This window comes from Athene noctua, chromosome 1 (genome assembly GCF_965140245.1).
Source record: "Athene noctua chromosome 1, bAthNoc1.hap1.1, whole genome shotgun sequence".
NCBI classification, from domain to species: Eukaryota; Metazoa; Chordata; class Aves; order Strigiformes; family Strigidae; genus Athene; species Athene noctua.
Window position 1 is genome coordinate 134,864,580 of NC_134037.1, and position 24,313 is coordinate 134,888,892.

General features: G+C 46.1%; 1 protein-coding gene across 1 annotated transcript in view; it reads right to left on the minus strand.

Moving 5' to 3' along the window:
• VANGL1 (VANGL planar cell polarity protein 1) overlaps nucleotides 1–24,313 on the minus strand; it is a 46,162-nt gene that overhangs the window by 13,052 nt on the left and 8,797 nt on the right. The window contains exons 3-5 of the mRNA XM_074897277.1: nucleotides 23,326–23,452; nucleotides 19,918–20,525; nucleotides 98–231 (exon numbers count right to left, since the gene is read on the minus strand). Of these exons, the coding sequence (XP_074753378.1) occupies nucleotides 98–231; nucleotides 19,918–20,525; nucleotides 23,326–23,452 (869 nt within the window). The remainder of the gene's footprint in view (nucleotides 1–97; nucleotides 232–19,917; nucleotides 20,526–23,325; nucleotides 23,453–24,313) is intronic.

Consider the following 24,313-nt stretch of genomic DNA (forward strand, 5'->3'; position numbering starts at 1 on the left):
AAAGCAAAAAGGTGAGAATGTGTGCATAACAAAGCATAAAGCCAACCCAGCCCTTCCCCAACCCACCTAGTCTCAGACTACATTTTACCTCACCTACCATCAACATTGTAGACTTTCAGGCCAGCCATGTGCTTGGCTGCACGGGATTTGGAGGCTGTTAACAAGGCTGGGTTGTAGACTGTGAAATCTTTGTAGTAATTTTCCAGAACCACCAGTGCAGCTCGCTGGATGCTAGGGGAAAAAAAACAAAACCAAACAACATAAAATCCCCCAATATGCAACAAATTCTTTTTTTTTTTTTTTTTTTTTTTTAAGGAAACAAAAGAGGTAGCCACATTATTTGGAACAGGGTTGTCACGTCCACAGACCTGAAATTTCATTTGAGATGCAAGATAAATGTCTCTGCCCTCACCTCAACAGAAGAATGACAGGAAATCCCTAAACAAGGGCAGCACACAAACTGAAGCACTGGGCTGCCTGAGTATGGGAAAACACAGAGCAAGAGCTCAGCCTGCCTCAGCAGTAGAATAGGTGTGACGCAGAGACCTTGCCCAGGCTGAAGATCAGAGCACCACGCTGCTTTTGCTGTAGCTGGCTGGCCTAGATGGAGGGATCAGCTCAGGATGGATGCTTTTCCCTTTGAGTCATTTCCAGCCGCACCTCACAGCTCCTCAGATCTCCTCCATCCCAGCACTGACAAGAGCCCATCTCTCTTCAGCTTTCACAGCAAGATAAAAATCACTGCCTGAGGAGTATGGCTGCCAGAGAAGGGATTACCTCAGTATTGCTTGTTAAATCCCAGGCAAGGGACAGAATAAGGAGAGTGACACTCCCTCCATTCCTTTGAAGGGATGCCTCTACATAAAATGATGACACATGGGAGCAAAACAGCACACACGCCAGCAGCAGGAAAGGCTCAACCCAGAGCTATCTTCCTTTCAATCATTTCAACAACATAGATGTCTGTAGACACTGCTACCAACAAATAGGGCAGTATTTCAAAACAAGCCAGAGCTATGGTGTCTAAAATGCCAACACACACGTGGGATCTAGGACACATCTCTCTCCCCACTGCTCTGGCTCCACGCCCCAGCGTGGCGTCCGGCCGGCAGCAGATCACCAGGATCACCGATTCAGCCAGCTGGAGTTTGCCAAGAACCCACACTTAATTTCATTTTGAACCCACAAAAATTTTAAAGGGAACTGCCAACACATTTGTTGCCAGTTAATTGTAAAGTTTACACTTACCAACACCACCTCTCCTAAGGAAAGCAACCAAGTATTCTCACACATGTTACAACATAGGAAGAAAGCATTAGGAGGAGAGTAACGTGGGAAAATAAGACATCAACAAATTAAGACATAAATTCAATTCTCAGCACTGCCACTGATTCAACGCATGCTCCTGAAGGAGCAGTTTAAATCTTCCTGTGCCTTGTGCTAACACTAAACTTCTGCATCACACCCCAGTAATTTAAACACACACCCCACACCACCACCCTCAGTCTCCAGCTGCCCCCCCCCCCCCACTGATCAGTGAACACAAAGTGTAGATGCCAGCCCATTCAGAAGATTCTGAGAGAAAAACAAACCCAGACTTTTTCACTGTATACTTTCATCAGTCAGTATTATGGTACAGCACCATACATTTCATTAGCTGTATAGCTTTAAGATGATGAATTTAGCTTTTGAAGCAAATTCCATCTGTTTGGTGGGGTCTTTTGCATCCAGCTAGAGCATCTTAAAGCAGCTTTACCTTTCAGGTGACGATCCTTTTTATTTCCTCATATCAGGTTTTTCAAAAAGTAGCACTCATCTACTGAAATGTAACAAAAAGTCACTACTTCATCAAGGAAATAATTTTCCTTTAATGAAGTAGTACAGACTGACCCACTGCCACAGAACAAATGAAAGTCAGTTTATTTCTCACTGCCAAACTTCTGATTTCTACTTTGAATTTGCTGCAGCTTAAAAACAAAATTTCATAAAAAGTCATGAGGCAGCAGCACACATTCCCCCTTCTGACTGCATTCAAACATGACCGAGTTTTTCCATGGCCACTTCCCATAGAGTTTCATCTCAAAATGCAATGTTTGGAAAACTAGGACCAACTGAATACAAGAAGACAAAAATGAACAGTTATACCCTGCTAATACACTGCACTCAGACAGCGTTGGGACTTCCATCCCAGCAGTGGGAAATGTCAGGGAGGTGCTCCATTGACCAACTAGCTCTATTAGGAGAAAACAAAATGTATCACAGGAGAGAGTAATTTATTTTAATACATACATATTTTCCCTGGACCCCACAGAGAACATTATCATCAGGATGCCAGCCTTCCCCACCCACTACCCCTTCCATTCCCTCACTAAATAACTCACCCCACCAACTCACTGACACATGTACCCAAAATCCAAATGCAATAAAGCTTTTACATCTCTATAAGCAACCATCATTACCCTGAAAATTAAAGCCCAGCTATTTTTTTTCACTGATGAACACCGAGTACAGGCTCAGTCCCACATAAGAGATACCCCAGCCACACAGAGGGTCTGCTCTCTAGGGAGAGAACTGCAATTAAACATCAGTTTCCTAAATTTCTACCAGGCCACTTCTGTTTTCCATGTAGTCTGTCCTAACCATGGCAGGTTAGGAAGACAGCTGTACTGTGACTCTTCAAATTTTCATTTAAAGAAAAAAAAAAAAAAGAGAGAAGATGCTGCAGACAAGAAAATTAGAAGGGTCAAAATAATTAGCAAAGAGCAAGGAGAAGGCTGAGTCAGAGCCTTCCAGGCTGCGTTGCTCAACCTCTTCACCCACATCAAGGGGAAAGCCTCACCCTGCACAGCACAGGACAGCCAGCCCTGCCCTGTGTGGGAGCTGCAAAGCAAGAGGACCCCTCGTCTGACCAGGCACAGCTGTCCCAAACAGGGCAGAAAGGGACCCAACACACACGTGCAACTCAACATGCAAGGAAGAGGGTAACTGCAAGAAAATAAGGATCCAGAGCAGCCCTCAGGAGCGAAGCAAAATGCTAAGGAAGCCTGCTGTCTCGCAACAGAAATTTAGGGGGTTTGGGGACTTTTCACTGCAGGGCAGAGCCTCTGCTGCCTTGTGAGCAAGGTGAAGGGGCTGCAGCAAGGCACCTCTCCACCTGCACACCAGGTCCGATGGGAATGGAAACTGGCAGCTTTCCTGGAACCCGCGCTCAGAGGCTGTTTCCGTGCAGCAGTGTCTCGGGAGGAGCTCAGCACCGCGTCAGTCACTGCATTCATTCACCCCGCACTTCAGCAAACGGAGGCTTTCCTTCCGTTTATAATTTTAAAAGAATGGGGAGGGGCAGGAAGAATATGAACGGAAAGTCTCAATGCTTAACTGCCTGTTTGGAGAAGAAGGTCAGAGTGAGGATCCTCCTCCTGTCCTACAAAGAGGATCTGGCAGCTCACTATATTTCAGGCATTGTAACAAACTGCGAGAATAGAGAAAAATGTTATCAGGACACAGAAAGCATTTTCATGCAACAGTTCAGACTCAAAAACCTGTGACATGAGAAAAAAACCCCAAACACCTCTCGCACAGGACAGTTGCCTACTGGAAACCCCGTTTTCCTTGTAGGCAGTATCAGTAAGGCTCTACATTTTGTTGCTTTGCATTTTGTGTAGTTGGAGGGTTGCTTGCTTTTTTTTTTTTTAATTTTTATTACTACCCTGAAGAAGGCCATGTCACAGCACACTGCCAAGAGGGAAAGCAAACAAGAAGACCCAACAGAAATGCAGAGTACCTCAGTGGCATTTGGCAGAGAAATGGCAGAGTCCTTTACAAACAGTAATGAATTAACTTTTACAGGGCATCCAAGGAAGTGGAGGAGGGGACATGTAACAGAAAGGCAGCAACTATTGCCAGGTTTTCTTCTCTCAAAAGTTAAGTCAGGAACAGTTTTGTCTGAATACTTGCTGCTATACAGGATTTTGATATTTGAGGTCTTGCCATACTTTAACTCGGAGGCCATTTTGGCTTTGTATTTGCCTTCTGTGACATAGCTACACTAATACTGAAATTGGCTTTTTTTAGAGGCTTTCCAGGAAAATGAGCCAGTACTATGCTGAGGCAAAGCACAAGGAAAGAACCCTGTTTATATAACCAAAATACTGGCTTCGGGCCCTACTCATTTCTAGAAAAACGTTTTGAGTCTTCTGAAGTGGTGGGAAAGGGTTAGTGAAAAAGAAAAAAAATTGAAGCCACACCTCTACACCCAAAGTTGCCAGTAGACACACTAGGGTCAAACCCAGCAGGCTGCAGTCCTCATTCACATAGTTTTAGCAGTTTTGTATTTCTGGCTAAGCTAGAAATGTGACCTGTCATGGTACTGTACCAACCATCAGCTAGACACTGCCAATCATCAATGGCAGAGGAGTGCCTTGGGCTTTTGCAACAGATATAAATTCACATTCAGAAAGAGCTGAGCTGTTTGCTACCAGAGTGCCCACTTCCCTACCTTGCTACGGAGGCAAATCCTGCAGCATCAGAGCTTAGGGTGAGTTACACACCTAAAATCCACAGGGATAGTCAAGACAGCCCTGGTCCCTGCTGTGCTGAGGGCTGAGGGTAGAGAAAGACTGGGGTTATTTAATCAAATGGTTCCCAACACAGACTCCTCCAAACAACATCTTTTTGTGTTCTCCAAAACAGACACAGTACCAAAACAAGCCAAGGTCTCTGGGCATGTAAAATACATGCCACAGCCAATTGGGAAGCTTTGGCACCTCAAAGAGAAGCTGAGCAAGGATTGCACAAAGCAACCTTCCACACAGAGCCAACTCTGCCTTACCAGCTGTCTCCAGTCTACAACTGCATAAAGCTTATCTACTGCAAGAGATGCTGAGGTCTCCTGGAGTGCTGAGTTGCTCATCCACAGCACTTCTTACTCTCTAGAAGTGCTGCCAGCTCATACCCAACAGGCTTAGAAAACATCTGTGCCTTCCCAGAAACACCCTACAATCACATCTCCCTCCCAGAAAACCCTTTTCCTTCACGTGCTCTTTTGCTTGGTGCAGAGCTGAGGCTCAAGTTCCTGGTCCTTCACCACGCTCGACTGCTCTTCCAAAGCAAAGTCACCAGGACCAAAGCCTTGGAAATAAAACTGGAAATAGACAATTGCAATTAAAATGCTTCCCACATCAACATCCCCACTGAAAACGATTATAGAAGGTATTTCCACCATCCTCTACACAGATTTGCTACCCAGCTCTGCCTACTGTAGCTAGGGTTGAGGCCAGCGTAGGCTACCCAGACAGATGCTCCCCAGGCAGCACTGCCAGGCCAGTGGCTGTCTCCCGCAAGCTCCTCCAGAGCACGAGGGATGTGGTACTCACTATCCTTCCCAAGCAGCACCTCGGAGCAAGGCTCGTGAGAGACCCAAGGTTGTGCAAAAGCGCTTCACAGCACTGATGATAACACCAATGCCTTAGATACAGTTTTGTTCTCTCCAGTAAACAGCCAGAGACAGATCTCAGCAGAGATGCCAAGACAAGAAACTCCTTCAGCAGCTGTGGCCAAACAAGCAGAGCAGAAAAATGTCTTTTGATCATCTTAACTACAACACCATTTCAGTTTGGTAGAGTCAAGAGAACAAGACCGCAGCCCCTAGGAACAGGAAAACCACATTTTCTTGTCAGACAACCACAACTTAAGTCTCGGCTCAGCTAAGGCAGGCAAGTGTGATCCTCACCCTCCCGGGAACAGGCACCGGGTGACGGGGATGCAGTGAGTTTGTTTTAGATACCAGACTTGTGGCATTTGGTCAGGCAGGGAAGAGAATTTGCAAGGTCAGGCCTTTACTGGGGAATGGAAGGACACCTCAGCATAGTAACAGGTTGTCACTATGTCCCAAGGGAGCAAATATCCATTCATTAAGGGTGCAATTGGGGCTCCATATAAAAACACACACAGGGTTTGTCTCACAGTTTTTCAGCAACGAGTCCCTATCAGTTCTCTTTGTCTTTAAAAAAAAAAGAAAATAATGTGTTCCCATCCATCCCCAACACTGGATATCTGAACAACTGTCAAATGGATGTTGTAAATTTAAGGGTAACACCAGCCCAGTTTCTAGCCACAGATCTCCCCTTTTGTACTCTGCATGGTCCAAGACAGAGTGTGCTACAAAACACACACTCTGTCAAGTCTCCTATTTTGTGAGACAAAAAGCCAGAATCCACACAACAGCTGAGCAACACTGGTTCAGCGCTGATGCAGAAGGGATTTCAGTGTGCAGATTTTCTGAATGAGAAGGGGACAGTACAATCCATTTTCAGATGTGTTTTTTTTGTTTTCCTCAACAGCAGTCTAGCCCAAAACTGTCCAGTATGGCCGAAAAAGGATCCCTGCAAGCCAGCTACTAACGTTGCTGTTATGGTTGAATCTTTTTATATGGAAGACCTGTGAGTACAGAATTGGGAGCTTTTAAAATAGAGGATTTTACAGGAGGGTATGACCAAACTTTTGGGAAAAAAAAATAATCTACTCCTTTATGGCATATGACCCAAACAAGCTACTTATTTAAGCCTCCCTGAAGAACCCTATAAAAGTATTCCCAGACCAGTACTAAGAAGATGCTGCTACAGAAGTACAGAGTGCTAAGTTTCAGCAAGCAGCTATAAAACCCCAGTAAACCCACAGGCATGCTCCCATTGCAATTCTCCCGAGAAACTTTCCAGCCTGATACTTCAGGAACTTAACTGGTCTTTAGGGTACCAGCACACAGGCTCAATGTTTTTCTCAGTCACCATTATTGGTAGAACTTCAAATTTCAGTAAATGCTTTCCCAACAGCCACACTGCCCTCACTTCCACTTCAAACAGCTGAAGGTGGCAGCTATTATAATTAGGACAAAACCCCAAAACTAAAGGTAATTTATAGTGAGGAGGAAGAGGAGGAGGAGAGTGTAATCCTCTCACTCAAAGAGTGGTCCAAAAGGACCAGTAATATGATTTACCAGGACAAGACAGTCATGGTGCTGAGGCCAGATACTGTGACAGCACCACACTTCTCTTCCTCAGTTAACACAGTAAACATCTCACCTCACAGTACACAGTTATCAGGGGAGGGAAGGATCATAGGGACACTTGTTATCCCCAACATCATATTCAACAGATAGAAAATGAAATAATAAGGGGCAAAAGCTTAATGTGAGTTTTAGAAACCATGGAGGTCCCAGAGAACCAGAAGAGCTTCCTATGGGAGGAGGGTACTCTTTTCACAAGAAAGGAAAGATTTAAGCCCTTACTGAGCCTAAGCTTCTTCCCAGGTTCACTGTATGCAGTTCTAGGATGCAATGGGTCAGCCTAGGTAACCAGAGGGGCTGTCGTCCAGCCCCCTTGCAGAACAGCAAAGGGGAGTTTGTTAGCATGTGGCAAAGGTACGTTGCACCAGTTACCTCAGCCCATCCATTGGGACGGGTACACGTGAGTGTACAAGAGCAGCTTCAGGGGCTGTATCTGAAAGAGCAGCTTGTGAAAGCCTGAGCATGCAGCATGACAAACCTCTCCTCCAGAAGGCTGAGGAAGTCAGCTGCCAGGAGAGCGGACTTCAAAGCAAACCACTCGCATCCTCCTATGCCAAGACCGTGGCTCCAAGAGGAACAGTGTGTGTGGTGGGGTGTTTTCAAGCACTTACTCACCATGCAGATACCTAGCAGAACCACTAAATCCAAACGGTATAGCTCATGGATTAGCCAGTGGACAACAGCAGCTTTCAGGCACTAATACTTGAGCTGGATTTCAACCAGTTCCTCAGACACCCACAACCACATGCAGATGTCCCAACAGCACTCCAACTAGAGACATCCACTTCCTTTGATCATACATAACACATTCAAACAGGCAAAGGCACTACCTTCTCATCAAGCAGAGAGTGAGCCATAGCTACACCTCAGTGCCCCAGGGTCTGCTGCAATGCAGAGAAGAAAGATGAGAGCAGAGGAGCTGCCTGTGTCTGGCCATGTATCTGCCATGTCCCAGGCGTGCACAGTGAACCAAACCAACGCCTGGCCAGACACCTACACCACAAGCTCAACCCAGCACCCTCAGGAGCCAGTAGTAGTTGAATTGGATCTGGAGAGCAGCAACTACTGGATCCATATGCTCAGAAATGGTTTTTCTAAGCATGCTGCTGGCACATCAAGCAGTCTGCCTTCACACCACCGTTTTGCAAAGTGGTGGGATATCCTCAAGGGAGCTAGTGAGAATACTAACTTGCTTATTGAGGAGGGAAAAAAAAAAAGAAACCCAGCTTACCGTCTGCTCACACTGAATCAAAACCAAAGCTGTGAAAGGCCTGCTTTATCTATTGAGCAAATTGGCAGGTTGGGAAGGAGGGCAGTGAGAGAAAAGCACAAAGGTACAACTTAAGCGAAGAGATGATGGGAGGAAGCTGCTGCTGAGCTGTCCCCATGAACCTGTGCAGCATGGCAGATACAGGCACAGCAGACAGACTCACGGGCAAGCCAGCTTCCCTGGGCACCTGTGGGTGTTGCACCCAGCTGCCAGCAGCCCAAGCAAGCTCCTCTTGTCCACACCCAACTCGACACAGACTTATGACCAATTTGAGAGAGTCAGGGACACTGCTGAAGTAGATCTTACTGTTGTTACCTCCACAGTTGAGCAGACTATTGAGGCCCAACAAGCCTTGTAGAAGGAGACCTGTGTGGCTCAATAACTTAAGAGTCCAGTCTCACAGCTGGAGATACAACTCTACACTAAACCCACAGCAAGAAGATGCCATCCATGTGGAACACCATGTCCAGATCTGTACCTTAAGGGACACGGCCTGGGGCAAGAGACCTGTCTCTCATGCTTGGGCCACAGCTGGTCCCCTGCAGGCCTCCGGGGAGGAGAAGCAAGGACATTCCTCAAGCTCAACAGAGGATCACACTTTTGCAGCCAGAGCCAAGCATCACTCTGCGGGCAGACTGCAGAAACACACGTGTACAACCTACCTCCTCATGTAGGCAGCAGCAGGACCACTTTCAATGAAACGAGTACCACCATGAGACGCTGCTGTCCTGCCTCTTTCCCTCTGGCCCATTGCACCTTTCCTCTGCCACCACAAGCCTTTGTAACCCTTAAGCACCCGAAGAGCAGTTAAAAAGACAGCAGAAATTGAGCTGGGTTAAATAATCCAGGAAGAAAAATATATACGTAAATGATAAAGTTACATAGATAATACAGAGATATAAATGACCAGTTTCACCATTCAGATCCCTGTGCAACCAGACAAGATTTCTTTGGGAGGGGTGAGGAAGGATCAGTCTGTTGACAGGCTATTTTTTTGCGGCAGCATTAGTTTAAGTAGTGATGTGAAACCATGATCAAACATTTATGTAATTGAGGGGTATACTGAGTATTTATGAGAGGCTTAACCTCCTTCAAAAGTTTCTACACACTTGAGGTTATATTTAGGATTTAAGGAGTTTCAAAGAAGTCAAGGGGGACAGGATGACACCAAGGTGTACTTTACCTTCCGAACATGGGAGCTGGGAGCAAGACCAAGAATTTACCCTGCACGCGAGAGTGAAACAGGCACTTAGTGCAGACACATAAGAGATGAAATACCAGACTCCCCTGAGCCCTAAAATACAGGGCACCCATCAGCTTCCAGCTTGAGCCTGTGTCCTGCTCATGAGCCTAGGAACCTTGCAAGCAGCCATAATACACAGTACTCTGGATTACCACTCCCAGTCCCTGGGAGTAGAATAATCTGTTACAGCAATGCATTTCCTCTTCTCACGATACATGTACGCTATGCCTCTGATTAGTCTGAGCCCCAAAAGAGAAAAAAAATATGCAGGAACTGGCAGGTATGGCAAGAAGTTAAGAGTCTGCATTTTCAAAAGATAATTTAATGCCTGACCATACAACAAATAAGGCCAGAGTCTTTAGACAAGGAATTCTTCAAGTTACATTAATAGCTATGAAGTAAATAAGGGTGGGGTTTGGGGGTTTTTTGGGGGGGGGGTTGGTTTTTGGAGGGGTTGATTAGGGTTTTTTTTAAGGGAAAACTGAGAAATGCTACTTTAATTCCAAGGAAACAATGGAAAGGAAGCGTTCAAAGCTTCCACTGGCAGCAAAACTTCTGTGTTCTAACAGGACTATACATTGAGATGCTGCTTCCATGAAACATCAGTATTCAGCTCTCATTCCAACAGCAGCCTGGTAGGGTGCTCTCTCAGGAAAGAGGACCACCTCTTACTTGACCCGCAGCAGGGGATGGGATTAACGCAGCCAGACTTTAAATGAAGTTTGCCATTTGAGTCAATAAAGCAGCTTTAACTTCTTCTAGGATTTCTCTCAACACCTCGGAGCGTTATTTCCCTGCAAGGCTACACAGACAGGCCTGAAGAGGCAGCATCGATGCTATCTGCTAGCAGACCCTTGCATGCAGAGGACTATCAGCTCTCAAACTACAGCCCAGCCCTCCCTGCCCAGCATCCCTCCACCACAGAGCATCCCGCACCCAGTTCCATCCCAGCAAGCTTTGAACAAGCAAGAGCTGCCTCATTTTATAGCCAGCACTCAGCAACCCTACAAACTACGCTCAGGCTGCAGGGACATGGTCTGCAGTTGAACTAAGCATCAAAAATCCAGCCCCAACAAGGATGCAGATGACCCTGGCAGCCCCCAAACCACAGCTAAGGTCCTTATTGCTGTGCCACAAGCCCTGTTTCGCTGTCAGCCAGGGAACAGTTCTCCTCACACTCTCAGCTGAGGTCCCCACTTGACCTAAACTGTACAAGGGGAATTTGAGCACAGAGGTTAATTTAAGGGGAGGGAATGCTGGAGGGACAATCAAAGTTATAAGCAAAAATATTGCCCACAGTTTTGTGGCAAAAGCAAACAAAAACCCCCATTCTTTTACTACCACCCAACTCCCCATTATTCTTCCTTTTTCCTTCAGGGTAGGGTCAGGCATCAGCTTCCAGTGTTCTTGGACCATTACTTGGTTGTGCTGTACAAAAAAAATCTAAATTTACAATTTCTTGCACTTCTAACAAAAAGTGAGCCTCCTCCTTTCCCCCAAAAGGCACACAGCTCACTCCTTTGCAGAATATTTCTGTTTCATCATTCACCACAAGAAACAGATGTCAAAGGTTGAGGGGGTGGATTTTTTTTTTTTTTTTCAGCATTTGAAGATAAAAGTATCTTCATGGCCACAAAATTTGTTCAGCAGCTTTGGGAGACCATCTGTCTCTGTGGGTGGTACACACAGGCGCTTTGTGGAGGGCACCAACATCAGGGGAAATTACATGACAAACCCCTTAAGTACAGGGTAAGCTGGAGCGCATACTGTTCTTGTACTTCTGGGCAGTGTTGGTTTTGAAAGACAAGCCAACAAGAAGGGAAATCCCTGCAGATGAAACCAATGGCTTTTCCTCCACACCATCTCTTTCAGAAGGACAAAGCCTACCAGCTCCCCGTACCAGCCAGAGGGATTAATAATTGACAGCAGGCCCTTCACTTAAGAGTAGGCTTGTAAACTTTTAAAGTATTAAGTATTTAAAAAATGTGAGACTGCTCCAGGGTATAACAATCACCCTCCACCACTCACCCTTGCTGCCTGGTGCATCCGCAGGAGCACAAGACAACTGGTATCTGGGCTGCATTTAGTACTCTCAGCTCTACACTCTTCCCCATAAAAAGGAAAGGAGAGGAGAGGTGGTGTGTGCACAAGGGGCACTGGGCATGATCAAAGATCAAGATCAAACAAGGGAGGAGAATTAGAGATGACCGTGGGCACTTCAGTTCCCTGAGCTCTGTCATCTCTATCAAAATGAAGAGCAGCTCCACGTGTAAAGCCATATATAAAATCTTCTGAAAAATGTATGCAGAAAGTCAAGGGGCTAGGAAAACATGTTCCTTTCAGAAAAGCAGAGCCCTCACAGGCTTGGGAGACAGGCTTTACCACACCAGAAACTCCCAGATGAGCTGAGCGTGCAAGTCAGATACTGACAGTCCATCCTGCTCTGCCCCAAGTAACTAGTCCTTGCTGAACTTTGCTGACAACAAACCCCATGCACCACCAAACAGACTCTCATAAAACAGAACAAGACACCATTCCCATAACTCATCTGGAGCATCAAAGGAGACCGTTCCCTCCTCAGCAGGGAACAGCATACATTCTTTTTTCAGAGGCTAGTGCAAAATTCCCTTCTGCAATTCCACGGGTACCCTCGTGGCAAGAGCAATCGGGTAAACTGCAACACTATCCTCCCGGAGGCAAGGCAGCAGACTCAGGCAAGAGGGGGAAAGGTATTGCCTGTGACTAAGAATGCGGCTGGAAGTCTTTTCCCATTAAATCACTATTAGTTCAGCCCCAAGTCAGACCCTCCTTCACTACTCCATTGCACAGGGTGTTTGAATGCTCAACTGCCCATGTCACAGAGCTGCAGACAGAGTTCTGCAAGCTCAGGAATGGTAGCATGGGGAAGCAGCCCAGCTGCAGAGATGATGAGTGTAAAAAGGTGGTTGTAAACACCCAGTTATGTGAAGTGCTGCTGGAAAGACATGGGCTTGGAGGTCAAGTCTGACACCTCTCAGTTAGTGCTAAAGAAGATGCTCTGGAGCAGACCCCTCAATTTCTTCAGGAGCTTCACACCTGCAGATGCAATTAACACCCATTTAGCCAGCTATCCCAGAAATTCTTGGGAGGAGAGACTATTCAATGCTGGTGCTCATCAGCTTTGGTGATGGGCAGGGGCGGGGGACACTCACAGAAATGCGTATCAGGGTGACTTGTAGAGATTTCAGGACAGAGAAAATGCATTCAGGAAGGAGGCTAATTTTGCACAGGCTTGAGGCTCTGGCGACAGAGCTGCTCTGCAAAATCGCTAGTCTGTGGAACATGCTGTTCTAGGAAGCTCCTGTAATCAAGGCAGCAGGACAGTTAATAAGATGTTTTGCTACAGAACAAGATAAAAACTCATCAGCTCAAATCTCTTTCATCACAGCCTTTACCACTATGGAAGATGGTGAGGGCTGAAGAAACCCCAAGGAGAAAGGACGGTCAGTGTAATTCCTCTAGTCCCTGGGAATGCAGACCAAGCCAACTGCACACAGGGTAGAAGAGCAAGCCCACAAATCCAGGATGCCTCTGCTGAAGTTTAAACTTTTAGAACAATGTAGCAATATTATGTTTAGCTCAAGGAAGATGTTCTTTGTGTATGTTAATGCCAAAGGCATCCCTAATCCGAAAACAAGTAGGTAGCCTTCTTTGAGCAGGGACATCCTGGACTGATTAGACCTTGAATAAGGTACATGGCCAACTTGGCAAACTCAAGGTCCACGTGTCCTTAGCTGAACTACTATTATTATAATACTAAAAGTCATGTCTATAAGGCAACAAGACCCTTGCCCAGGTGAAGACCCTTCCCCTGAGCATGCATAGTAGTAGAAATATTATATCAGCAGAATTTTAATAGTCTATAAATTACTAACCAATCATGATAGAGAGGATGGACTTTGAAAATTATTAACTCTACAAGTTTTGTGTATAAATACAGGGCAAAAAGTCCCACTGGTGTGCTTGATTTATGGGAGACCACCAAGCACCTAGGCTTATACAACCCTAAAATAAATAAGCAATGTCTCTCCTGAGTGTGTGATTACTGACCTACTGCACACTGGGAGATTAATCTGTTTTTCAGACAACACCTGCAGTGGGATTTAGCTGGATAGGTACAGCATTGCTCTAGGTAGGCACCAATGTTTGTTCTGCTGTCCCACTTCTGAGTGCTTGACTGGAAACAGAAATAGCCCACAAGTGTATGGGATCAGCCATGCTACAGATGACCAATGCCACTGGACACACGTTAGGAATTTCCTTTGCCAGGAAACAGAAAGATTCCTGCCTCAGGCAAGAGATCCAGCTTCCTAAACCCATGGTTAAACTGACACATCTCACCATCCTAAAAACAAAACCAAAGATGTCTATATGCCATGGAAGCCTTTCTCTTGAGCGATAGGGAGATTTAAGACAACATAACCTAGACAGAAGTGTTGACACAACTCGAGCACTCTGTGCAGTTCAAATGCTGACCAGGTGTTCTTCATTAGAAAAATTTCACCCGTGGTAAGGGGAGGCATATTTGCACAACACCACGCTGTTGCAAGATCAGATGTGTGAGGCTTACAAATGCAGTCTAGAGCCTGAAGAAGCTTATTCCTGCTCCTTAGCCCTCTACACACTTCCTCACTAGGCCCCAGTGGCACCAAGGGTCACAAGACAAGAGAGCACTCATCAAATTAGATCAGTAAATATTGACAGCCTAGAAATCAGTTTTACAAGCAACAGGTTCAATAGATACAAGACTGCCAATCCAAAGCAGCTGGGTCAAGAGTGGCATCAGCCTCCACCACATAATCCTGTTTCAGATCTGGTTTGTATTAAAGGTAAGGGCTCACACACCACCTAAGAACAGCAATTCTGCTGCCTCCAGTTCAGCTGGGAGACAGGCTGAGTATTTTCCTCTTCCACAAAACATGTATGCATCTACTTTGTGCAAGTGCATGTGCAAGCCACAAGTTTTCTCAGTGAGATACTGATAGTTCCTGCAGGGAAGATACAGGCTCTTCAGAGACAGGTACCTGCTTTGGGGAAGCAGCTCCTCTGCCTTCATGGATTTTTAAACCACAGTTCAGCAAACATCCATCCAAACACAGATGGATACCATGGGCACAGGCAATGCTCTAACAGACTTTTCCCTTACAGAGCTGCTATTTCTGAATACTGAGCTTCTCTTGATTAGAGAACGTCAACCAGCTCACAGCTGTCTGCAAAAGCTGTACCCTGATTCCAAAGCCATACGGTGACCTCTCCGCTAGCTTCCCAGCCAGCTGGCTCATAAAGGCAAACCCATGCCAGGAAGGGCACAGAAAAGCAGACTGAAGCACTCAGTACTTCATACAGCCTGACACAACAAACCATCATAGCCCTGCTCCTCATATCCCTACTGCAAGGATGAGCAAAAGGGAGGAGAAAGACCCACTCTTAGACATTTCTAACCTCAGAAAACCAAGACTATACCAGAGCCCAACATTCAGTCTATATGTAAGATCAGTAATTACCACACTCGTTTGAAGCCATTCATTTTCTTGAGCTGTCTAGACTAGCAAAGCTCTAGGGTGGGGAAAGAACATACACTGGAGAGGAAGGGAGTATGTTCAGCACCTTAACTACAGAAAAGGAGCGTTTTCTCCAGCAACACCCTTTTCCTACATAGTTTGAGCCATCCAGAAGGTACTGAACTGTAGATGACAGATGCCATCATGTCCCTATATGTAGGGACAAACCAAAGCCTCAGCTCACAGAACTTTCAGCCTTTCAACTGAAAAGTTACCTACTGTCATCCCGTCGTCCTCCCCCCCCCCCTTTATTTCCCTTTGTCATTGCTTTCAAAAGTCTCACCAGCTTCCCCACCCAACCTCTCACACTTTCCCAGGCTTGACCTTTCTTGTATCTTACTATTCCCTGCTCTTTACCCATATATTTCACCATGAAACATTCCCCCTGCGTGGCAACCCCTCCTACCAGGAGCAGCAGAGCAGTCAGCGAGCTGAGACCTGGCACCACATTCATTGGGACTCCAATTTAATTTTTACACACACCCCCCCCACCCCAAGCTCCTGAATCAATGCCAAAGGGAATGCTCATTTTGGCAGTCAAGTCTCCCAGAAGAAAAGTTACAGCCAAAGTGCTGGGGGTGGGACCAAGTCAGCCTATTAATAGGTTGATTATAACACGAATTTGGGGAACTACTCCCAAATATGCTTACCCTCCTGGACCTAGGGCCCTCAGGGGTGGAGTGGAATACTTAACTCAGCACTTTCAGCTTCTTTGCTGTGTTTGGAGCCAGGGAGGGTGGAAAATCCTGTCTGTACCCTGCCTGGCAAAAACATGGTTTTCCAGAAGGGTGGCTGAGCTATTGTTTTCTTCCCTTCTCCCCCCAAAAGCCTGTTTTCCTCATATTTACATAGCAGCTCCCTCAGCCTCATCAGAGAAGACCTAGAATTTGAAAGTTTCCACCTTGGATTAAAACGGTTGATAACAATTTTCCTGTGGAAAATCCAGAGCTACTCTGAGAAGCAACACAGAACAAGGTAAGATGCCTCATGAGCCTTCTCACCACCAGCTTCTTCGGAGCACACTGGACTGTTGAGGAAGACAGACTCCACGGACAGCCAGGGAGCAAAACTTTTAGGACATCTGAGAGCATTTAGAGGACAAAAGGTTGGGCTGAGGCAGCAAAGTTCTGATTTCAGGACACAGTCAGATTGCTGTACCTGTTAAATCATGCTTCCTCCTTCCAGGTGGCAGCCCACAACCTAAGACCCCTTTAAAACTGAGGCAAATATGCGCAGTGGCAAATGGGAGAGCCCAGAGGCAGCAACAAGTAGTATATGCATACTCCACCACAACTACCACCACCTCTCCAGCACAACCACAAGGCTGCTTCTACGGTCTTCCTGATTAATCCCAACTGTCTTTGCATGTCTCCACATTTTCCCACCAATAGACCTCCAATCCCAGCCCTGTGCCTCACCCAGAGAGCCAGACAGATGCAGAGTGCAGCCCCTTGTGACCCTGACTGATATTTCGCTGACCAGCATGTCAAACCCTTTATGGAAACTTTGAGAACTTACGCTGCAGAAATGTTCAGAAGTTGCCAAGTTTCTCATGTCCTAAGCCTGGAGAAGTTGAAGGAGATCCCAACTACATTAACTTCTCACAGTGTTTGTCACATTGGGGCCACACTCTGTATCAAGACCAGCAGGCTCTTACCATTAATGCACAAGTAACTCTCCCTCTTGCTTGTAGCAAGAGAGGGAGAGAGAGAGAATGAGCTCTCCTTTAGTTGGGAAACACTTGGCCACTGATCAAACCTACACAGTTCTACTTTATTGATGTAAAGGTGGAAAGACACACAGGCTGCAGAACGTGTCAATACACATTATACTCATCTGTCAGGAACTAAGGAAAAAGTAACACTAGTTTACCATTAATAGACACGCTTGGCAAGACTCTCCTGTAACACAAGACACTGAAGCATCTACATGCTTCATGGTTTGGATTCATATGCCAAACAAAATTGCAATCACCTTGCCAACAAATGAGAAGTTATTAAATTTCATACATCTCAGATTTCACCCTAGGTTTTACAACTCTTTGCTGCCTTCGCATCACCCAAGGCATTTCAAAACCTTGCTGCAAAGGGAGAATTTGAGAGAGCACTGTTTCTAACACATGTGCTCTTAAATATTTAGGCCTGGATTCTTGAGCAAATTCTTTGCTTCCAATGACAAGCTTACTCACATGGTTAAAGGCAGACACACAGACTTTGGCAGGCATAAGATCTTAATGCCTCTGAACACAAACCCACAATCTACCACCAAGCAACCAGCAAGCTCTCTCAAACCAAACCTGCACACTGTGTGTATATATAGCTGTATATATAAGTGTACCAAACTTTCTGGGCAGAATTCACTTATGGAAGAGCTGTCCTGGCACACCTCATGGCACAAAGCTGTGGCACAGGGGAACCCTTTGGTAGTCACCTCTCCATCTCCCTAGTCTTAAAGGCTACACTGGAACTGTCACCACAGCAAAATTTTAAATTTTTTTAAAAAAAAGTTTCCAAGGAAACACAACAGAGATTGGTTCATTTTTTTAAACCCTAGTCATTAAGTTAATAGGAGCACTTCCATTACAGAAGGGGATGTCTCCTTCACATTTTACAGAGAAGGAAAATACAGCAGTGTCCAGATGTAGTTCACCCAAAAGGCCTTGAGTTCTTCCATTAAGCCAGAGGACAACATCCAGGAGTCAACTCCCAGACTTGAGCTTCAACCACTAAATCTGCTTCAAAGCAATTCCATTGCTAAACTAATGGCTGCAGGAGACTCTTCCTACATCCACTTAAACCAGCAGACACTAATCTCTCCATCTGCAGTAGATATGCATGCCATAGGGGTCTGGACAGGATAAGCAGAACAGATGTTTAAGTGCACATACAGTCTGGGGAATCATCTTCAGAGCTCAGCTGCTAGCTTCACAGGGCACAGGAACGAAAAGATTTCTAGAGAACTTCACAGGACACAGGAACTAAGGACACTGAGACACCAGTCCTTTCTTGTACTCTGAGGCTGAGGGAAGCATTAACCCCATCAGGAAGGTAGAAGCAAGCATGCATAAGTCATAACCTTTGGATTTTGCACAGCTCCCAAACACTCCCAGATACATATGACCTAGTAAACTGATCCATACCTATGATGAAAAGAGCATCACGGTACAAAACCAAACCAGGAGCAGGATAGCACTGCCAAAAAAGCACGCACATATGGTCAAGTACCCATTAAAAATATTATTTCTAAATGCCTGAACTGCTGGGAGATTTCAGATGCATCAATGCAATTGCTTCAGCAGGACTAAATGCTATTTCCCTCAATCAAACACAAAATAGTGGAAAACTGCCAACCTCAGAAACAAGGAAAGAGTCCCCGGTCACTGGAAGGAGCTTTCAGATCCCATGGCGTAGCTCTCTGGCTAAACTCTCCAAGGTAGCCCCAGCCTGTCATGGTAATAGGCCTCCAAGCACAAACACCTGAACAAGCATTTCAACTGCCCACAAAAGGGCAGGATCCAAGCGGCAGTGCTTGATCTAACCCAAGGGATGTTTATTCAGGTTTCCTGCACAACTCGTGGCTGCACAGGGCAATGAGGACAAATGGATGTTTTCAACAGCACAACAGGTTTCTCACACAGGGCCACTTACTTCTTCCTTCAGTCCCTGACACATGGGCTGCTCTCAAAGTGGCATCTGCCTTATACAAAGAGCACGAGCGAGCCCCAGCTACACAAGGAGGTCTCTGCCCTTTCCTCCAGTAAGGAGACAGGGCAAGAAGTGCAGAGAAGGATCTTAAACAAAGACGTCAGAATCAGCGAATCATCTCGGTTGGAAAAGATCTTGAAGATCATCCAGTCCAACCATTAGCCTCACACTGACCGTTCCCAACTCCACCAGATCCCTCAGCGCTGGGTCAACCCGACTCTTCAACCCCTCCAGGGATGGGGACTCTCCCCTGCCCTGGGCAGCCCATTCCAATGCCCAACAACCCCTTCTGCAAAGAAATACTTCCTAAGAGCCACTCTGACCCTGCCCTGGCACAGCTCGAGGCCATTCCCTCTTGTCCTATAACTTGTTCCTTGGTTCAAGAGACTCATCCCCCCTCTCTGCACCCTCCTTTCAGGGAGCTGTAGAGGGCCATGAGGTCTCCCCTCAGCCTCCTCTTCTCCAGACTAAACCCCCCCAGTTCCCTCAGCCGCTCCCCATCAGACCTGTGCTCCAGACCCTGCACCAGCTCCGTTGCCCTTCTCTGGACACGCTCGAATCATTCAATGGCCTTTTTGGGGTGAGGGGCCCAAAAATGAACCCAGGAATCGAGGTGTGGCCTCACCAGTGCCGAGCACAGGGGTCAGATCCCTTCCTTGTCCCTGCTGGCCACGCTATTGCTGACACAAGCCAGGATGCCATTGGCCTTCTTGGCCACCTGGGCACACTGCTGGCTCCTGTTCAGCCGGCTGGCAATCATCCCCCCAGGTCCCTCTCTGACTGGCAGCTCTCCAGCCACTCCTCTCCAAGCCTGTAGCGCTGCTGGGGGTTGTTGTGGCCCAAGTACAGCCTCATCAGGCTTAGCCCAATGACCAGCCTGAAGTTGCACCATCAGGTCTGTTTACAGAAACGCACAGGACTCCTCTGAAGAGGGACCACCTCCCATACACACAGAGGGGTTCAGCTTGGTAACTTTGGAGAGACTAAGACTCTCTGTCACACTTATCTATACCACTGGACTTCAAGGGCTTGTAACCTACCTCAAGTGCCCCAAGCTGTAGTATCGCGACTCTCCGTCCGTCGACCGAACTACCTTGACAGTGAACATGGGCTGCAGCTGCCGTAGCTCCAGCAGCACAATGGCCAGATAGTGAATGAAGAGCAGAGCATCCACCAGAGACACCGCATACTGTACTATTCCCTGGTAGTTGGTGTCCTTCGAGTCCAAGATGCGAACGCCGTAAAACAGCCAGTAGGAAAACACAAACAGGAATATGAGGACCAACAGAAGGGCCCGAAACACAAACACCCTTGGTAAATCTGCCTTGGGCTGACGGAAGAACAGAGCCCAGGTCCCAATCAGAAGAATGAGGAGTTTAAATGCCACAGAGATGAAAAGTCCCTCACAGACAGTACCACACGGCTCCAGATCATCCCGCCACAGGATCTGGGGTAACAGAATGAAGGCGATGGGGGTAAGGAAGACAAGGAGTCCAAGAACAGCTGCCACTGTTAAGCCCAGGTAACGTTTGCAGTCCAACCCAACGCTGTCCTCCAGATCCTTACTGATCCGGGCAATGTCCTCCTGGGAAATACTGTGCTCAGAGGTGCCTGTGATTGCTGTTGTGGTCTCGCCCCAGTTGTCATCCTGACAGAAGAACAGATAAACAAAAATAATATTGAAACAATCAGGACATTCCTTCCAGGTCTTCTTTTTTTCTTGCCTGGAAAAAGATTGCTACAACAGACTTAAGTCCCAGAAAAAAAACTGCAGCAAAAGAAACACTTTCAATATATTGAATAATCAGCCATGAAAATTAGCAAAGGTTTGGAAACAACAGCAATTTGTCTAAACCAGTGACTATAAACATTAGGTGTTAAAAACTGTAGAACAGGTAGCTCAGCTTGCTATGCCACTCACTGTACCCCAGAGGTTCCTCTTCCAGCACACTTAACGAGTAATATCACATAACTCTTGGAAACTACAGTAATCATCAGTTCCCATGTGCAGGGCAAGGACTAGCTCTCTTTCAGCCCACAAATTCCATGGTGCAAGTGTACCACAGAAGCACCTGGAAGGGAAATTTTCATTTCAGTGTTTCAAGCCGGTTGTTGTTACACAACCAAAAACATGTTCACACATTACTTTTCCATCCATAACAAAAGCAACCGCACTTCCAGCAAGTTCCTCCACTTCATTTTCTTTTATTCTCCTTGACAGTGGCGCTGCCCTCAATAGCTGACGTTCTAATAAAATTTTAGTTAAACCAACAAATCACAGGTGGTCACAGAGGATATTTTCAGGTATGGGGCTTTAAATTTAGAGGATTTTAGTTGCTCTTTGAGGATGAAGTAGCTCCGGTATTACAGTCCAGGACACTGTCAGAAGCCACTCGGCCACAAAGAAGCTTACCTGAAATATAGCTGCCATATAGTCAAGCTTCAGATTACATTATGTTTTCTGAAAGTCTAATTTCTTCCCTAGCTAATATCAGAGAACTTCTGCAAGCTACTTCTCCCATCCCACGATGCCTCCAATTGCTCCTTCCTGGTGCTGGCACAGCCAAAGAGTTACACTGACATGTATGGATTTGACTCACAGCTGCTGCTGGAGTGACTCATGCACACAAATGCTCCTGATGCTTCCCACAAATGCACAAATACACATTGCCAAACAGTGGCAACGCATGTGCTGTGTTACTTGGTGCCTTTGTAGCTGCAGCGCTCATTCAGAAGCACACATTTTTGCTCTTCCTCCTACCCTCCAGAGTGTATCTTTCTGCAGTCTGTGTCATTAATAGGATTTACACCTTCCCCCAGACTTCTGCAGCTACACATGCTGATCAAACCATACTGTTTTAAGGAAACAGGAATAATTTTAAACCTTTATTCACTACCTTGAAAGAGTCTTGAAGAATCTTTGGGAAAGGAGTAGCAAGAAGCAGCACAACTACTTTGAACAACTTCAAGGATTTCACTTCTAATGCACTCCAATACATGAATACCTCCCATGCCTAGAGCAGTAGGGTTTTGAGACAGACCAACCACAAACAGTCAGCATCTTGAATTAATATGAGGGGGTTTTGAGTCACTTCTCACCAAAACAGAGGCCCCAGAAGAGATATTTGCATTGTAGCATGTCCTGAAAGGCAGCATAATCCTATCACATTTCCCTCTTTGCCAGTGTCTCCAGTAAAGCAATCTAAGCATTTCAACGATTTTATGCTTATGCATGAAATAGCTCTGTTTCTTCCATTTGATGAACTGAGAAACTGTGCAGAAGAGAGAAGGGACAGAAGCGCCACAGCATCTTAATGCTACAGCCCAGAAGACAGTAGGTAATCCTAGTCTCAGTCTACCCCTTATTACAGCTCTTCTAACTTAAAGTAGCAGAAGCAAAAAACCGTGCAGTTATAGGGAAATATGAGCCTAAATCTCTAGTGGTACAAAGCTGTTGGACCCAACCCAAGCCACCCTGCTCCCTAGGAGTAAAGTCTTGCACATGCATCAACTTACGTTGCTTTGGCTTTAATTCACATTGAGGAGGTTTACATGGAAATATGAGCTTAAGAATTCACCAGCACCTTTAGATCTATTTGAAGTAATATCAGGGACTTATGAAAATAAGCATCTGATTACAAAATACCAAACGGCAATACATGAAGTGAGCCCACTGGCAACTACATGGATACTGTTATCAGTACAACCATACACAGTCTGGGTAGAAAGTGGGTATCAATTATTTTATTTTTGACAGGGCAGATGTGGAGCCTCACAGCCAAGGATTAACACACACCAAATCCAACCCGGGAGGCACTGAAACATCCTGCATTCCATGTCTTGCAGCATCAGCCATTCTTTGAAAATGAATATGCACCTTCACATCAACTGCTAAAGCAGAGAGTACAGGATCCATCCTGGGTGCAATCTAAACTCAGCATTATTCCATTCTTTATTTAAGCCAGTGTTAACATACCAGCTTTCACTGAGTTCACCTTCGTTCCCAGCTATTTCGCATTACTTTTACATTTCTCATCTCCTTTCCCTACTGGGATCCTGGTCCTAATGTGCTTTACGTGATTACCTAGAGCAAATCCTGCCTAAAAACCAAAAGTGCACGTACAGGTGAAAGCACCGACCTAAATAATGCACAGTGAGATGATGGAAACAGATGTTTCTGTAGAGCTTGGCAGATGACGCTCTGGAAACAAGAGGCAAATTAGTGCCCCAGGAGTAGTCACATCAGCACTGGTGCTGTCTAAATAATGCTCTCAGAAAAAGACAAAATGGATTGAGACCTTGCCTTTGTGCATGAATAAAGGGCACCCATAAATTTTGTTTCCTTACTAACAGCGTGTGAGCAACACTTTTTTCCTACTCATGTGCCGGTAAGTCACCTGCTCTGTTCCAGAAACCACACTCCACGTTTGCTTTCATTGTCTCCTTACCTGGCCCTCCTCTGCCCGAGAGGCATCGTTCCCAAGCAGTGGCTCCGCAGGAGGTGTCTGGATAGTGACGGACTTCTCAGACCGACTACCATCTTTGCTTCGTGGTGATTTGTGCCTGTCCCGACTCCTTTTCCAAACAGAGCAAGAGGAGAACAACATTACCAGGTAGTTTCTGGAGCAGGGCCTGGAATCTGCCACACCTTCACTTGCAGCAGGTGCCCTAAGCATTAGGTTGTGGTCATGCTTGCCCATCTCTTGATCAATACTGACTCAATCTGTGACAAAAACTTTGGAAGATTAGAAAGGGCCCTTGCCCAGAGCAGCCTACAGCCTGGCGGCTGAGACAGTCTACACTCTCCGTGATTGGGGAGGGGAGCAAAGGGGACAAGGGTATATCCCCACCACCTCATCTTCTCTTAAAACAGCTTCTGCCAGTGCTGCACTTGAAAGGAAAGCTTGCACGCTCCAAACAACGGGCAACTCCATTTGGCATTAACTGGTCTACACAGCTCTCCAGCAGCAATCAAGAGTCTCACAGAGACATGTACAGTTAACACAAGGAACTGACCAAAACAACTTTAGTTCCCACAACGTAGAGCCTACTCAACTAGGACCTTAGCACTGTAGGAAAATTGGTGAAGTTTATTTCTGCTGGTTAATAACCCCCAGTTAATCTCTTAGAAAGATAGCAAGAACATCAAGGGTAGCAGGCTAGCGCTTACTTCCAGAGTACCCTCGTAGGCCTCACGGCTTCTTGGTTTTGAGAACACCTCAAGATGAGTTAAGCCCCACCAATATTTTTCTCCACATTCCTACCTGGACAGGAAAGCAGCAGAGACCCTCACTGTGCTCAGGAGCTGGCTTAAAGCTCAGCAGCATCCAGTGTCCCAACTCTGCTCTCTCCACTGCATCTCTCTTGGAATTACCAAATACCAGAGGTTTCAAGGCATAAGACTTTTTCCTGTTTGGAGTAAGGCTCTAGGATATT